At 32.0% G+C, this 19,238-nt stretch overlaps 1 protein-coding gene across 2 annotated transcripts; it reads left to right on the forward strand.

Moving 5' to 3' along the window:
- The first annotated feature begins 4,042 nt into the window (after positions 1-4,042).
- Positions 4,043-9,946, forward strand: LOC141606015 (uncharacterized). Of its 2 annotated transcripts, XM_074424974.1 has the most exons (6): positions 4,043-4,191; positions 4,899-4,964; positions 5,164-5,297; positions 5,769-6,221; positions 9,196-9,355; positions 9,611-9,946. In XM_074424974.1, the coding sequence occupies exons 2-6, from the start codon at positions 4,938-4,940 to the stop codon at positions 9,629-9,631; spliced, it is 795 nt and encodes a 264-aa protein (XP_074281075.1). In that variant the 5' UTR covers positions 4,043-4,191; positions 4,899-4,937; the 3' UTR covers positions 9,632-9,946. The 2 variants fall into 2 exon arrangements, with proteins under 2 accessions (XP_074281075.1, XP_074281073.1); XM_074424972.1 differs by having other exon boundaries at positions 9,196-9,946.
- The last annotated feature ends 9,292 nt before the right edge of the window (positions 9,947-19,238 follow it).

Raw genomic sequence — 19,238 nt, forward strand, 5'->3', positions numbered from 1 at the left:
TATCTTGGTCTACTGACTGATATTCAAGGGTCAAAAAAGGAAATTTTTAAGGGTATGGTGGAGAGTGTGATGAAACGGATCTCATATTGGAATGGCATTTTCTTATCACCTGCGGGAAGGCTTACTTTAATTTCTTCCGTCCTATCAAATCTTTCTATTTACTTTCTATCGGTATTCAAAATACAGGTAAGTGTGACTAATAAGGTTAATTCCTTATTATCACATTTTTGGTGGGCGGGAAAAAGACAAGGGAAGCCTATCCATTGGTGTAGTGGGCGGTTTCTTAGTTTACCGAAAACTAAGGGTGGTCTTGGGATTCGTAATATTGAATGTTTAAATCAAGCAATGTTGGCTAAGCATGGATGGAGGATTATCTATGGAGACAACACCTACTTCACTAAAATCTACAGGAAAAAGCTCTTACAACAAGGAAAAGTGGGGGATAACTTTTAACTTGTGGAATGACAGAATTTATCATGGGGAGCGAAAAGTGTTTTGCATGAGTTGCATTTTCTGAGGCAACATATATGATGGAAGCCGGGAATAGGGTCGCAATTAAATGTTTGGACAAGTAGATGGGTAGAGGGAGAGTATCCGGAACCTAAACAAAATCTGCTAGGATTGGACTCGGTGGATTTGAGAAATTTACGGATACATGAACTTACAGCAAGGAGTCATTATGGAGGTGATGTTGTTTGGAATGCAGATTTGGTTAATCAATTTTTTGAGGATAAGTGTGCTACTAGTATTTTAGCAAAGCCAATTTGCATGACACAGACGAAAGATGAAGTTTATTGGCTACATACTCAGGATGGTCATTATAGTGTGAAGAGTGGTTATGGGGTACTTTTTGAGGACTATATGGATTTCAAAGGAACAAATAAAGATAAGGTGAGGATTTCAGAGGATGCGCGTAACTTTTGTAAGAAGACTTTGTGGGGTCTTCCTGGACCACAATCATGGAAAATTCTACTATGGCGAATTCTAACAGACACTTTGTCTGTTGGGTATAACTTTTGGCAAAGGGGTATTGCGCTGGACACAAAGTGCAAATTGTGTAAGACGGATGTCTTAGTCATGGAAACAATGGAGGACCTGTTTCGAGACTGTCCTGTGTCTCGTAGGTTGTGGGCTAGATCGGAGTTTGGCATTCGTACTAGTATGGATACACATATGAGTATTGAACACTGGATTATTGGTTGGGTTTCATATTTGAAAAAAATGGAGGAAGCGGATCCGGTTTTTGGCGATGTTATGGTGTCTATGGAGCATTCGGAACCGGGTCCTGTTTCAAGATATGGAGTTCCACCCAACTAGTTTTTATAATTTATGGACACAGATTGTGGGTACGGCTGACCAGGTTATTAAGGGGCATCAAAAGGAAACTGATTTGGCTGAGAACAATATCCCCTCGCCACAGCAGGAGAGTCATCTATGGATCCGAGATAGTAATCCTGTCTGTCTTGTAGGTGAGATTAGACATTGTGACTTTGTTCGGGTGATGGTTGATGCAGGTTGGAGAGGGAAGGATATTGCGGGAGTTGGTTGGGTCACTTTGTCTGCTATTGGAGAACAACTTATGACAGCTGAGACAAGGATTAGAGCTGAGTCTGCTTTACAAGCGGAAGGTTTGGGTGTGCGAATGGTTATTCGGTGGGCACAAGATCAAGGTTTTCGGCACCTGATGATCTCGACTGATTGCTTTGGCCTTGTTAGTCAATTGGCAGGCGTGGAACGTCCCCACCATCAAATAAAGGCGATTCTGGCCGACATCAAGTCTTTCTTACCTTTCTTTCATTGTTTAGCTATTAGTTACATTCCTAGATCGTTAGATCGTTTAATAATGTTGCACATAGCCTTGCGTGCAAGGCTATGATTACTTAGTTAGGTACATCTTCTTTTACAGCTGCCAAGAAAAAAAAAAAAAAAAAGCTTATTGTATCTTGTTTTCAAAAGTGGTCACATTTGGCTGAAAATAATATCAAACTTCGTTTTATTATTTCCGACCAAAATGACATGTAAAGGGAGACTAACTCCAAAAATTGTCCATAGTATAATTACTCCGTAAAGCTACTAAGAATTAAAAATAAAAAGCTATGAAAAAACACAGAGATTTTAATTTGAACCAAACTTGGGAAGAAGGTTATATGTTGATAGTTGAGCCCTCAGAGATTTTAATTTGAGCCAAACTTGGGAAGAAGGTTATATGTTGATAGTTGAGCCCTCTTTTCACTATTTTATTTGTGAAGATATGGACAATAATATTTATTACTAAATCATGTATTTGATAACTAGTATAGATCCCGCGCAAATGCGCGGTTTATTAGATAGAGATATTTGAGAATTTAACGATTTTACCACTGTAATAATTCCATTTGAAATTTAAATATGAATTTTACTTTTAGATAGAGATATTAGAGAATTTAAAATTTTTACCAATATAATAACTCCATTTGAAATTTAATTAAGAAATATATTATTAAGAGGTAGAAAAAAGAAGGTTCAATACTTATACTCCGCATAAGATTAACTTTATTTTAAAAAATATTGTTATTGTATCATTATGATCACTAAAGGCGTAATATAAACGTGAAGAAATGACATTGAAAATACAATCAGATAAAGAATAAAAAAATATTTTACATCATAGATCGGGTGTTGGTTTTTCTTTTCAAATGAAGGGCTTTTTTTTTTTTTTTTTTTTTTTTTTTTTGAGGAGAAATGAAGGGCTTCTTAAGAAAACCAGAGTTAGGCGAGTAGCTCGAGCATGATTGTTTACTGAAAAGTCAAAAAATGGAAGGATATGTGTTGTAATAAATATATTTACGTATATGTTAAATTAAAAATTTAAAAAATTAACCAAAGTTTAAATGTTCACATAGTATGGAGCAGAGATAGATATTAAGTTAAATGGTAAGAAAACAAATATTATTCGTAACGTTTTGCTTTTAGAAGTAAAAAACAAAAACAATTTATAAATACTCTCAACTTGTAATACGTTTGTTTCAAAAGACAGAATAATAGAATTAATTAGAACGTATTTGCTAAAAAAATGTTTGTGGCCATCATGTTTAGTTTCAAAAATAATAATGAAATATTTCTATTACATCGTACCTATAATTAGTGCGATTTCATTTATGTAACAAAATTAAAAAAATCGTTTCAATATGTTCATACAAATTGAAAAAACATTACCCTTTTTTAAACGGAATAAAATTATCTATTGCATAGAATAGTTGTCTCGTAGATATAATATAATTTATAATGAATATATTTATGGTAAGTTATTTTGGCGGGAAAATCTTAAGAAACTCTTATTCTTTTAGTATAAGGGGGATGCCTTGATGGTTAGTATTTGCATTTTTGCAAACAACCCAAGTTCTATTCATGATGTTGTTTCATTTTCTTTATTTTAAATAAATGTAAAATTTAAGTTAAAAAAAGAAGCTAACGGGAGTCGAATTCGTGTCACTGGTGACAATGAAAAGATCAATTACCACTAAGACACCAGAAGCTTTATGTCATGATATCTCGCTAATATTTATATGTAACAAGCGCAGAGACTAATATTGGGCCCTCTTAAATTGGAGGCCCTGTTCGACCGCGCGGGTTGTACACCCATTCAGCCGGCCCTGCCTACCTACTCTGAATAGAGCGTAGCCTTTCTTTTTTCTTTTATTCAGGTGGATGATGGATCGGGTGGGTGACGGATCGAATGAAGGTTCACCCGAACCCAAACCGACTTGTCACTCGACTCATCCACCACCCGAGTTTTGTCTGTTTAATTCGGTTTCACCCATTTAATTGTGTCAGGCGAGTCGAACGTAATCGGTTTCTGGTAAAATTAATATCCCGAATTCCTAATTATGCTCAGTATAAGATAAGATTATTGAGATTATTGGTTAAAATACAGCAAGCTCTTTAGTCAGTCGAATAACTTCTCGTAAGAGCGCACGCGGATTATACACGGTTGTCGAATGTGAATACCCCGCTTTACGCACCAAAAAGAAAAAGAAAAAATTGGTTTGGTTTGGTTTGGTTTATCCTAAACTATCCGAGCAATATGGTGAGAACTGAGAATTGTGTTCAATGAAATCACCCCTTGAATACATTACTCCATAACTTCTCTCTTATCCTCCAACCCTATACAACGAACACACCCAATCCAGTATAAATCGTCTTTCTAACAAGGTAATATCGTCTGTCTATTTTGTATTCTTCGTTTTCTATTTTATTTTCGTTGCTAGTTTTCAATTAAAGTTGATTTGGCTTTGTAAAATTGTTAATATTTATTTTAATGTTTCAATTTTAATGGCTTTTCTTCTTAATTATAGGGTTATAGTTTGTTTAGTTAATTTGTTGTTTAATTTGTTGGTTTTTGATTAAAAGAATGAAATATGGGAGGGTAAGTGCCACCTCTAGGGGTAAAGTGGGGAAAAATGTCGTCGGCGTTTAGCGATTGGGTAATTAAATTAGCAGAGTACATGTCTCTAGCTGTTATGTCTTTGTGCCGGGTAAATTATCAGTGCCGGATGTTAACTAATACTCCCTCCGTGTCCTGTTTATTTGTTTACCTTTTGGTTTTGGCACAAAGACCAAGGGTAGAGGAGGGGCCAATTATTAGATGTCAAATGAACCAAATTGGATATGGACGATCAAATTGCCCATCAATCTTAAAATAGAAAGATAAACAATTGACGGCGGCACCTAAAATGGAATAGGTAAATAAATGACCCGGATGAAGGGAGTAATCATAAATTAAAGTAATTTAGGGAAAAAAAATTGTAAACAAACCCATCATATTTTTCGTTGCGTAAGGAGGGAAACGCCTTTACTTTATGAGTTGGTGTTTTTCTTTATTTATTGTGCCCTTTTAATTAACCGAACTGTTGAAGCAGGTTACACTGGGTTGATTATTTATCCTCATTGTTGATGAAATGGTTCTGGCGACCCATCATGTACAGGTAATGTTTGTTTGTTAGTAGGCATACTAATTTACGCTGTTTATATTGGACTTCGTAATTCCATTAAAGAATAGGACAAATTATCATCAACTCATTTCAATGCATATTGGATGCTATAAGTTGATATTATATCTATTGGTTCTGCCGTGGGTGGCCCTGTCGACTTATTGTATGGGTGTTTGTATTTTCTTCCTTCCAGAATTCGTATGTTACAGTACCTTTAAAGACTATTTCCTCGAGCAAAGGAATAGAGTTGAAGCACAATGGCATCCAATACAAATTGATTTCACGAAGTGATGGGTCTATCTCCTTAAAGCAAACTTTTTCTTTGAGGTGAATGCTCTGTATTTCTTGTTGGCTACATGAACTGTAAATGGTACATGACCAATTAGGTTTTAGCCATTACTTCTCTAGATTTGTTATGCCGACTCTGTTATCTTTCATTGCATCAATATGTTTATCCATTATGTATATGACCTTTAGATGATCTAGCTTTCTAATTGTTTCTACTTCCATTGACGCTTCTGCTAGTGATTTATGAGGTTTCAATATTTTATGTGAAAACTGGTGTCGTTTCAGTGATTGCCTGCCATACTAATTGTCCCTTGTATTTTCAGTAAGCAACATGGATCTATGTCAGTTTTTCTTTTCTTGTGAAAGAACCTAAGTGGATTTTAGGCTGTAGTATTCATTCAACATATGTCGCAGTTGCCATTGTTGTTACTCGTTAACCTACTTTTCTGTCCTTTGTCCTCCATTCAATGCCTTTATCATTTTATCAAGTGAAATATTTTGCTACTGCAGACCAATTCTTCAATGCGTACATGAAGTAAAAGGAAAAAGGTTTCGAATCTCATCCTTTAAAGGAAATATTCAAAATGATGAAGGTAGAGACTCAGCCAATAAATCTAAACCATCCAAAAACTCTGTCAAAATCTCAATCGTGCCGCAAGTAAGGGATGAAACTCTATCAGAGTCTCCAATAGATCATGATTTACCAGTTTCTTATACGCCGGGATCAGACAAGAAAAGTTCAGGTTCTAAGGCTATACACAGATTGTTTATGAAGTGGTTGAACATTCTGCACACAGCGGCACCAAGTGAAACTCGGAATGATATGTCGGAAGGGCCATCTCAGGTTGGCCATTTGCAAGAGCAGAATGCAGCCAGCAACAAGGAAAGAGGGAAGATCCTAAAGGCGGTTTTATGCTACTTTCTTGGATTGGATGCGTCAATAACAATCCCCTTAATTATATTGTAAGTTTGACAGTTTATGCCTGAAGCTTTCAATAATCTCCTCAACTATTATTTTGCAGTCTCGCCTTTTGTTTTTCTCAGTATTATGCGAAATTTTAGAAGTAGATTTAGTTTCATTTTATGAGTAACTTTTAAATGGAACATCATCATATGGCTAATACATGAATTGAAACGACCTCTGTGATTATGATTTTGACATGTTAAGATTCCGCGGACGAGTAAACACCACTAGAAGGACCTTAACTATTACAAAATGTAGTTATAAGGACCTCAACTTATATTATGTGGCTTTAAGGACCTCAAATCATCTTTTTTACCAAAATACCCTTATGTATAAATACATACTACTACTTATTTTGTATTGTTAGGTAGATCTTAGGTTGATCCAAAAGCTTTATCAAATTAAATATTTAATCAAATTGAATAAATAACGTGTTAATTTACGTCAATAAAATCATGATGATTAATCAGCTAAAAAAGTTAGTGTACGTGAATAACGAACTATACAAAAAATATTATAAAAGATCGTCTTACAATAGCTTATTATAGGCCTTGTTTGGTAAATAGCGGGATAATTTCAGCATAAGCAGATTGCAAAACCGGATTATAAATGCCATATTTTATCAGAAGGTTTGACTAACATATTATAATTAGCAGAATTAATTTGAGTGTTTGGTAATTGGCAGATTACGATTAGTAGATTGTTAGTTTTCTTTGTAAAATGGAGAATAATTTCCTATTTTACAATATGCTAACCAATATCTTTGGGGTAAAGATATTTTAAAACAAAGATATTGACCCCAAATATGTTGTTTCAATATGCTGTTTACCAAACACTAAAATTAGCATATTAATTGGTCAAACATGCTAAAACCCTTGAATATGCTAAAAATTGGCCAATATGTCGTTTACCAAACAACGCCTATATGAACATTTCAATACATAAAAGGGCGATATTATTTTTTGTACCAATTTAGATGATGCTAATAAAACTTTTTAATTAGTACCCATTTTAAAATGTTAATACTTAATACCTATTTTATCGTATGTCGTTATATTACATTTTTTTAGTACTGTTCAATATCTTTTCATATCTGTTTGATGACTTTTAGTTAATATATTACTGAATTGTCTCACAATAACTTTTTGTGAGACGATCACATACAAAACTACTTGCTCACAATCTTACTACATAATGAGCACCAAAAAAAAAAAAAACAATCTTACTAAATACTCCTAAATATGTTAAATATTTTAATTTACAAATGAAAGACACAATTGAGTTTGATAGTTATAAAATCGTCTAAAACACATTGTTTTAAGTTTTTAATTTATTTTTGGCTTCAAAATTAGGTTATACGTAGACAAAATAATACTATCTAGCTATCGAGGATTGAAACGTAGACGAATTACTTCCTTTTAGGTCCAAATTAAAATATCAGTCAGTCTTTCTTAAGACGGAGGTATTCGTCTTTAAAGTAAAACGGATCTAGTATCATCCCACTTGAGAATATAAGATTTACTTTTCTCCATTCATTTTGCTTTTGTCTTATTCTTACTACTTGACTCGTCTTACGCTTAAGACGGATACCATATCCGTCTCAAGCAAGAATTCGGGTAAAACATATACAAGTATGTTTATCCCTGAAAAATAAGTAGAGCATATGCAAGGTTATTTTCGTCAAAACCATGTTTGGGGTCCTTAAAGCCACAGAATAATAATTCGGGTCCTTAAAGCTATATTATATGATAGTTTGGGTCCTTTTTGTTGTGTTTACTCGATTGGGGACATTTGACCCCTTACCTCGCTCTAAGCAGGAAATACTAGGGCAATGTTGTTGCATTTCAAACTATGTGGGAAGTCTCTTTTACTGCTTGTAATCATAATTTACGTTTTTGTAGACCTTGTGTTAACAAATTGGAAAGAGGCTAAGGTGGTAAGGTTTCCCAGTTTCCACGATTGGAAATATTTGAAAGAAAATGGATTTCTCTACCTCTATTTCCTTCCTTCCCCTAATCTATATTACTTAGGGCCAAACTAGTGGCCGACATGACACTCAAGTATATGGGTATGTAATCTGTACATTACCCTTTCCGATCTGACTCTTCTCTTGACAAAGGTTCCGATCTGACTCTTCTCTTGACAAAGTTCACAAGGGGATTTGCATGATAAGTAGTGGTATAGACTAGAGTATGAAGCATATAGTATGAATTTTTAACTATTTGCATGATAAGTAGTGGACGGTTCTAAAGGATGATTCATGTCAGCGGACCCCAAATCATTTTGGGATTAAGGCTATGTTGTTGTTGTTGTAAGCCTTGTTCTCATACATCTCTACTCACTTGAAAAAAAGTAAGAATTGTTCAACTTTACTAAAATTTATAATCTAAATGTGTCCCCCTACTTATACCCTCCTGTTTGGAAAGTCCTCGTGTCCCAAAATTGTGTCATAACAAGTCCGACACTTGGATACATACCCACTTGTGGAATGTGGATTATGTAGATATGTACTCAAATCTAAGTAACATAGTCCCCAACCGCATATCCAATGGAAAAGGTCCCTTCATCTCCTTCTCCATCTGAATGCCTCTGTTCTAAGCATACACCTAAGCTCTTTTATACTTTGTTGTGTAAATCAAAATCGACAGGCGGGACAACTTATGAAGTGTCTTTTTGCTTTCATTTCTTAGGTAGCACTTTGTCCTTGATTGATTGGTGAATTGAAATAGGTATTTTTTTTGTATGTTATTTTAACTTATTTTATTTCTTATTTCTTTTATTTGATGATTGAATGGGGGAGATTGTAATACCTTAATTTGTTTTTATTTGGATTACTTCTCGTTTTTATTTGTTTTGTTTTTCCCAATGTCATGCGTAACATGGTAATACAGCTTCTTGGTGCCTTTGCCCAATAGTATACTTCAATAACAAATGTGTGGTCTATTACTAACTTATGTTTGCAATGCTATGCAGCACACCTTTCTATCTGGCAATAAACGTGGTCTATGGCGCTGAAGTTTCGAGAGAGTTGACTCCCTTGTGGGTTATAGGTCCCCTAATTGTCGCTCTTTATGTTAAGCTGGTTAAAGGAATAGCTGCCCTCTATGTATTTTCCTTCAAGCAAACTGTACAGGTAATTAAAAACATGCCAACGTATTATTCAATAGCATACCAGTATCTTGTAGAGGGGAAGCTCAAAGAGGAAATTCGAGCTCGTTTATTACAACCGATAGTCAACTTAAAAAATACCGACCTCAAAGAGCTATCAATGAGAAAATGGAGGGTATTTCAAGAATGGTTTATGGAGAAGTACCTTGATTATGTGGAGTCAATATGGCCCTACTACTGTAGAGCTATAAGGTTCCTGAAAAGTGCTAATCTTCTTTAGGTCCTTAGCTGTATCACCTGAGAGGCCGCTGCTTTGATATGTTTGACCATCAGCAACGTACATGAATGTACCGAGTTTGTCTGTTCCCAGAGAAAAGGATCCATCTGTTTTATTTCTCGGTTTTGTCATTTCCGCTTGCTCCTTATATAAAGCCCGAGAAATGAGAAGGTTAGGCCGAGTTTAGTACACACTTGTATTTTTTTGATTTAAGCCGAATGTGTACTACCTTTACATTGAGCCAAGTTCTTGATTTGTTGCTAGCAATGGTGTGAAGCTCATTCTCCTGTTTATGATTATTTTCATTGAGCAAATTTTGCTTTGTTATTTGTTTATTTTGCAAATATGTCAATGGTATAAACTTATTTCAGAATTAAGACCCATGTTGAAGTTAAGTGACATAGCTTAGTGATACAAATTATAGCTCAGTGACTAACATTGTGCAATTAGTCTTGCTTGTGACGGATATTGTGTTGCAACATTTCTGGCTCACAAGCTTGCGACGGGTCGGACTGCGAACATTGTGTTGCAAAATTTCTGGCTTACCATAAAAATGATGATGATGAGAATGTAGTAATCATATGTTGCCATTGGTAAGCCACAAGCCCACAACGCCCACGAATATGGGTATGATCTCTTTTTGGTACGTCAAGAGCAGGGAAGGGTCGAGGATGGATGTCATGTTCAAGATTAGACCTGTCAAATGAGCTGGGTGGGTCGGGTAATATGGGCTGGGTCACAATAGGGGTCGGACCATATACGGGCACGAGTCTGGTTAGGGTCATAATACGGATCAAAAATGGTTTCTAATGCCTTTTTTTTCTATTTTGTAAAACAAAAAAAATTTAAAGCATATTATCTTTTTTTATAAAAAAATTTAACATTCAAAAAAATACGGAGGGGATGAAAAAATAAATTGAATTCATTTTTGAAATAATGGTCAAAAATAAAATATTTGTCGTTTTGGGTCGATTTTGAAAATATTTGTCAAAATGGTGTCCATGTAGGCTCGGGATTTCTGGACTTAAAACACGCCACTACCAATGGCGTGTTTATAATGAGTAGGGAAAGAAACTTCATTAAAAAATGGACTAAAACAAACACGTCATTGGGATGACGGGTTTCGGAGGGGAAACACGCCACCCCCTATGGCGTGTCTTATGTAATTTATTTATTTATTTATTTTTTTTTTAAAGTTCAGTCAGTTGAGGAAAAAAATTGTTGTAAAGACACGCCACTGCTAATGGCGTGTTTCTTTCACAAAACACGCCATTAGTAGTGGCGTGTTTCAGGTCTAGAAATCCCGAGCCTACGTGGACACCATTTTGACAAATATTTTCAAAACTGGCCCAAAACGACAAATATTTTATTTTTGACCATTATTTAAAAAATGGACTCAAATAAATTGGATTCTCTTTGTAGTGTTCTACTCTCTACAGTGTATAATGTTGTAACTGACTAGAGTATACTCCATCCGTCCCATTCAATTCATTATGTTTTGCTATTGATAAAACAACCAAAGATATTCATTATGTTTTGCTATTGATAAAAACAACCAAAGATATGAGAAACATCATGCTTTAAGAAATAATGAAAGTTCAAACATTTTTTTATCTTGTAACGATTTATTAAGTAGAACTATCAACACTAATACTCTTTTCGTCACAATTAATTTTTTTTTTTATTTTCTTTTGAAAATATTATAGTAAAAAATAAATAATGCACATAGGAGTAATAAAACCTTTATTGTATTTACATTAAGGCTAATAGTGTCTTATAGTACATGAGAATAAATTATCACTCTTACAGTAAAAAAAACCGGATACTAAGTAGTAACATGGATCATTAGTTAATACAATAAGTCTCATTGTAGACGGGTATATCCGTCTAAAGATATAAACGGGTCAAATAATCTCATTTTTAGATGAATAGTAACCCTCACCATCCCACTTGTTGTTTGTCTTATTATGTAAGTGGTCACATATTTGACCCGTCTATAACTTTAGACGAATAGTGTCTATCTAAAGTGAGAGGTCCCGGGTTCGACTACCAGCTGGGGCGATGATCACTTGGCCACTACAGCCCCCAAAGGGATGGCTTACATGGTCCATGTGGTGGTGCGGGAATGCATGAGCTCGGGGGGATTCAACCCCCTCGTCATAAAAAAAAAAATGGTTATTAACTGTATAAATATTATCTATTTTTTTTTAAATAAAGTTATATGCTAGTGACCTAGTGTGCTCCACATAATTTATTAAGACGAATTATACATGAACTAGTTTTGGAGCCCGTGAAAATCACGAGATCGTTAATAATTTATTGTTTTAGTCGGCTTAAAGATTAGGGTAAACTAGTATTGGTGCCCGGCTTCGCCCGGGCTACCTCTACTTACCAATAATTTTTTTTTCATTAAATAAAACTAAGTAAAGTTGCATAACTTATAAATTTATCATTAATATATTTTTCTATGACATATCCTAAAATTACGATGAAATAAATTTTGAGACAAATTCACTACTCATGCTATTAATATTTTACTCTTATTAATAACATTTCACTACTTGCCCGTAATCATTGTTAATTTCACTACTTCCGCCGTAATTATTGTTACTGTCACTACTTGCCGCATTAATATTGATAATTTCACTACTCCCGTCGTAATTATTGTTAATTTCTCTATTGCCGCATTAATAATGAGTATTTCACTACTACCGTTGTTGTTTCTATCATTTTCACTAATCTCGCTGATAATATTGTTCCTTTTACTATTCAAATGAGTGATTACTATCATATAACTATATCCAATGTTACTACAATTTTTTCCTTTACTGATGAAATTACTTTTACCACATAGGCATGTAATTTTAAGAGGATTACATATTTATATAAATATATCACATATATGCATTAAATCAAATCGAAGGAATTATGCAATATTATATATTATGGAATCTAACTTGAATTATTTATAACCTACTTATATTATATGTTTGTATGTTAAATAATTAACATCTCTATACATCTAACAAACTATAAAATTTAATAAAATTGCATAGATTTTAAATTTAATATATAATTTCATGATGATAATAATTAATACCATAAATGTGCGTGTTTATACTAATTTATTACTCCGTATTTTATTTTAAGAAAATTGACCATCCTCTGGTATTCTATAAATATTTAGGAAAATTACCAAGCATCTTCTTTCTTTTAGTCTCCTTGAAATTGACCATCTTAATTAATTAATTATTTTATTATAAGGAAATTGATCATCTTAATTAATTATTTTATTTGAAGGAAATTGACCATGTTTTAGTCTCTTACAAATGTTTAGGAAAATTACCATGTTTCTATATAATTTAGTTTTAACCCAAACTATATAATATTTGCATTGAGATCCCTTAATCGGGTCCATCACACGGTGCTAGTGATTTTAAACTATATAATATAATTAATTTGTATAATTTTCTTTAATTACATTGAAGTCCCTTGGTTTCTGAAATTAATATATAGTATTGATTGATTGATTATTACTCCCTTATATAATTCACTTTTTGAAACTTACTCCCTTATATAATTTTTTTCGAAACTTACCCCCACTATATGTAACTTTCTTCAAATATTGCTCCCATATTAATGATTTCGGTCACATATAAAAGAATATTTCGTCCAAAATTTAAAATTTGGCACTAACTCCTGTTGCTTATTAATGTATTGTCTTTTACCTTATTACATGACCAATTTAAATTAATCTTCGTCCTCCCAAATTCGTCAAACACTGATAGATAGCTTAAGGGATTTAACAAATTTGGGAGGAAGCAAGTTGACTTAAATTGATCATATAATAAAGCAAATGGAAATACAATCATAAGCAATAAGAATTAGTATCAAATTTCAAATTTCGGATAAAACACTACCTTTTTTGTGACCATAATAATTAAATGGGAGCAATATTTGATAAAAGTTACATATGGTGGGAGTAAGTTTCAAAACAATTTATATAAAGGAGTAAGTTTCAAAAAGTGGATTATATAAGGGAGTAATAATCAATTTACCCTAAAGATTATGCAATACAAATGTTTTTCTTATCCAACAAATATTTAAGCGTTAGTTTAATTTCTCTTTATTGATTAAATGAATTAGAGTTGTTACACCTGTAATTATAGATGGATAGTGAAAATAATTGCATATTTGATAAAAAAAAAGTTGCTTAAGATAACATTTTTAAATTATTGTGTATGTGTTGCAAGTACGAACTAAATTTTCAGTACCTAATAATGATATACTTGTATATTACAACAGTTTCATATTCCCTCAATTTCAATGGATTTTGAACTTTTAAAAATTTTCTGTCATATTTTAAAAATATGTAGAATGCCCTGTAAGATCAAATAAGTAAAAAAATCAAATATTTGTGTCACAAATTATTTTCGCGTACAATAGATTTATGGAAAATAGTAAGAGAGTGAAGTAAAAGAGTATAACTTTATAATTTCGAACAATTATTGGTAAAAATGAGCAAATTAGTTATGCATCTTATGAATGACACACATAACAAATATTTAGTTCTATACAATATGTCACATAGGCGCTTCCACTTTGTTCAACCAAAAATATAAATAAATAAACATTTTTATACATTGTAAAAATAATTAGCTACAACTCAAAAATATCTCCTTAAACTATATTGGCAAAAATGTCTAAGCTTATTGACTTACTCGTATAACCTTTTACACACTTTGAGTTATTTGATTTGTGACTAATTTAAGTCTTAACCAAAAAATTAAGGAAAAAAAGGTGTTACGTGCAACATTAGTGCAGCGAAGATAAACTGGGTAGAATTCACAAACTTTTGACAAAAAAATCTCCAAGAATTGGCGGATGTAATGTCTTATGTGGCTTCATTGAGATTTATACTACTATATGTAATTATACATACTACATAGTATAAAAGGAGTACCTGCCAAAAAAAACAAAAAGTCAATCAAACTATAATAATAAAATGTAAAGTGAAACAATTAATTTAATTCTGTAGAATGATCTACAATTAAATAAGAGTATAAAATATATTGTAGCTACGTAAAGTTGTTATAAAGTCAAGTTGAAATGATTAATTCAATTAGGATTTTATGTGAACCAAATAATTTTGAATTGGGTGTGCAAGCTTAAAGATCTAAAATCTCAAAAGTGTTTAAGGTAGAGAAGTCGAAACATTGTGGTAATAATACAAGTGATGATAATTGTAGACAAAAATGACAATGTGTATAGGTAGTATAAATGAGGAGGGGGAAGCCAAAAAATCAACTAAGAAAGGATTTAGATTTTAAATTAGTAGAGTAAATTAATTATTAATTATTAATTATTAATAGCTATAAAGATGAGAGGAAACTAAAACGTTTATTGACATTTACATTCTTTTGTCCAACATAAATTTTATTTTTATTTTCACTAGCTATATGCATGTGACACATCACAATTCAAGATGACTTTTGATAGGAGACATTACTTAGTGAAATGCTTAGTTCTATCTTTTTAAAATATTGTATAGATTTTCCTTGAAAATCACGTGACTTTTCTAGCTCGTCATTAATAATTATTTGCTCACTTAATTTTTTTTTTTTTTCTTATAGTGGCTTGATACTTACATCATTCTTTATTGTTTATTTGTTATTGCATCATGTTTATATTATTCTTATTTGTTATCTATAGCTAAATGATATTGTATTTACTCGACATTTAAATGATATTTTTTCTAGTTTATAACTTTATTAAAATGATGATATCATAAAAATAGTAAGTAACATCAACCATAGTTATATTTTATGTTTGAAAATAGTAATTATATTGAAAAATTAAACTATTCTTCACTCATTTTCACTTAACCGTTGTAACATTTAATCAAATAAAAAAAATTTAAATGAGATGGATATAATAGATCGAGATAAAAAAACATCGATATTACTGCAATATTCTCACTTCAAAAATTCAAAAAAAAAAAAATATGTTACTATTTGATAATCAAAGTACGAGCAAAATATAAATTTTATTCAATACATATGTAATATGTTGTTAATCCAAACAAATTAACTACACATTATTAATTAATGAATACATTAAAAAAAAATTCCAAAACATTACATTGTTCTTAAGAATGTGTGAGACAAAAAAGTGAAGGGTACAATTTGGTCAAGCTAGAGTTTCATTCACCAAGTTGGACATTCTTTCGCCACAATGGATGATATTCGATCATCGATCATCAATAATCTCAAGTGTCATCATCAACATTCGACAACACCAAAAACGAATAATACGATACAAATGCTTGTTTAATTATATATTCTCTTTTCTTCTATTTTTCTCATCTCTTCATTTTTCGTTCATTTCATTCCAATTCACCACAAAAGAAAGATAGTTTTTTTTTTTTTAAAGTTCAATCAAATGAAAACAAATAGGTAAGCTAGATTCTCATCTACTAATCTTATTTTATAGATAAAATTTGTTGATGGTTTCATAATTATGGAATATGAAAAGTTTGGTATTAAAGAGGAATAAATTGTAATTATGAAATAGAGTAATGTTCGGAAGATGAAAGTTTTCATAGGATAAATGATTATAATATATTGATTACTACTTTGTCTTTTTGTATTTTGTTTTTAATTTATATTTTCATTAATTTTTGATCTAGCATATAATTGTAACTACTCAATCTAGCATTTTTATGTTATTGTATAACTTGTATTGCGTCACGTGTCTTTCTATTAGCTACTAAATCTAGGCTTTTTATATTATTGTATAGATTTTGAAAAAACTATTAATTTGGAATAAATTTTAAAGGATAATTAAACAATAAAAGTGGAATGGAGAAGGTCTCATTTAAATTCACCATGAACACAAAATTACAAATATAATTATTTTTGTTTACTTACTAAATATATTGCTAAACAATGCAATTTGTGTTTTTTTAATAAAACTTTATCGTTTACGTGAAATAATTTCATGAACTAAATACATGGTATTACTACCCTTTTAAAATTCTATTATTAGTCTATAATTTCAGTTAAGTATTTACAAAATTTGTATGTAAATTACTTAAATTAAATAAATATTTATTTTCTAAATATTTTATATTTTCCTAAGAAAATATTTTATATGATCTTTAATACTCATTTGTTGATTAATTAGTTCTCTAAAACATCTATATACAACAAAGTTATTGTATATTATTGTTTTTTTTATAGTAATAACAATAGTGAATTAATGCCTTTCAAAAAAAAAAAACAATAGTGAATTAGTGACAATACAAATTTTTTTTGTTTTTAACTTCATTTATTCTTTTTCGTTCTTAATTTCTTATATATTCAGGTTTTTTTTTTTATTTCGAATACATATAATACTACTCCATATGAAATATCTTGAAATTATTAACTTATAGTTAATGCGTATTTTTTTATTGTAGTTTTTTTTAGTTAATTAAGTTTAAAGCTAATGGAATATGGATGGATTTTTAAAGAAAATAAGTGAATTAAATTAATGCAATATAATAATTGATGGGGCATATTCTGCACCCGCTGACCGAGTCAACACATTGAGCAAGGTCAAAGATATCCACAACAAGTCAACGACCTAGACAGCCTAACCGACGCAGCCTGTCTAGGTCCCTACCGAGACAACGGCACCACCGGGCACACATCAGCGAACTCATATCCAAGACCCCTCGGCGGTGAGTCAACAGGGCCCGCCGGCCTGCCATAGGTCCCTTGGCCGAGGGGTAGATCAGTCTTTCCACCCGCTAGCCACTTGGCCACTTGGCCACTACGTGACAAAAGGTGAAAGTCTATAAATACTCCTCTACTCTCATTGAGGAGGAGAGACACAATTTAACCTAAGAATCACTATTCATCTGGTATTATCCTCCTTATCTCTCTACAATATATATTTAGCCAAGTAACAACAACTTATCCCTTAAGTTTACTGACTTGAGCGTCGGAGTGAGTTCGCTCGGCTCAAGGCCGAGCCCTCAGTTTGTTCATCGTTTCAGGAGACCGAAAGGAAGATTTAACTAAAGACGTCATCTTACAAGCGCGGGTGGTAAACAAACTTGCTCTGGAATTACACCCGGAACAATAATAAATTGATAATGCATGTCATATTAGTTTGCCAAGTTATATTGTTATTGTGTACGTGACTTTTTTTCATCATATGTGGCATCGTTTATGTGACATTTTTAGGCTATCCTTTTAATAATATTTTATAGATTTAACCTAAACCATGATCTCAGCTGTTTCAAATAAACACTGATCTTCTTTAAGATGATTTTATTGTCGGAAGTCGAATTCAAACGCATTAATAAAACATTTAACAAAAAGACTTTTATGTCTTCAAGCAAAAGTCATACGCAATACATTATTATTTTACATGTAGAATCAAAATAATAATATGATGCACATTAATTGCAAAAAGTAAATAGTTTGGAAGTTTTTTGTATCTTTCATGGAGACGTCAACATTGAACTAGAAAAGTCGAAAGTTTGATTTTTCTCATTTTTGTATATACAAGATAGAACATCACATGATCATATAACACGCAGGCCGTTGGATAGGATACTAATTAAGATGGCATGGTGACATCTTGGCCGTCTAGTTGATATGAGAGTAGGTATCTTTTGATCGGTCTCAACATAAGACGAGAAAACGTCAACATTTTTTAATAGAAATTGAGTATTTTATAATAAAATGTTATAATTAAAGCTGTCACTTTCTAACATAAAATTAATAACAATTTATAACGGCCACATTTTTATCCGTCTTATTCCAACCGAAAAAGAACCGTATGAAACAAGAATTTGCCTCGGAGCTTATTGGACTGGGCGGGACGACACCAGTCCAAGTCTACGTCAACGTCATGTAATGAGAGGTGGGAAGGTAGAGCGCATTAGCGCAATGAGGATCGTGTGATTTGTGATGATAATTTAGAAATTCTAAATTATAATCACAACCATAATAAATTGTCATTTGAAAATTGTGACGGCGAAAAACACAGTCATTTGAATACCACACACAGAAATATCTCGTTTTTTTTTGAAGAACTTAAAAAGGGTTTAGTTATATAAAGCTAAAAGACAAATACAAACACAACTTAAATAAGACAGATGGGTGGTGGGTGAAGCAGGGTGGATGAAGAAATCTCTCCGGTCAATCCATCATTCATCCACCAACCGATATATATTATTAAATTTTCTTTAAAAAAGATATAAACACTCAATTATTCTAATTTTTTCACTCTCACAATAAGTAGTTTTTTAAAGTACAAACTAAATAGTTCAACAAAAAAATTATCTAATTTTATTTTCTTTTAGTGAATTAAAATTCATTACTCCATACTTTTTAGCTTTAAACATATCGTTAATCATGCGGTTATCATCCGATCCACCCGTTTCTTTCACTGTTGATGAATACATGAATAACTGATATTAAGTTTCACGGATGACAAATAGATCAAGGTACTATATTTTGGACTGAAATAAGCTGAACTGTGCTAAACAAAATTATACGTAAAAAAGCTTAATAACAACAGTAATAATATTAATAAAATAATAGTATTAATAAAATAATAATAATAATAATAATCA

This window comes from Silene latifolia, chromosome 10 (assembly GCF_048544455.1).
Source record: "Silene latifolia isolate original U9 population chromosome 10, ASM4854445v1, whole genome shotgun sequence".
Lineage (NCBI taxonomy): Eukaryota > Viridiplantae > Streptophyta > Magnoliopsida > Caryophyllales > Caryophyllaceae > Silene > Silene latifolia.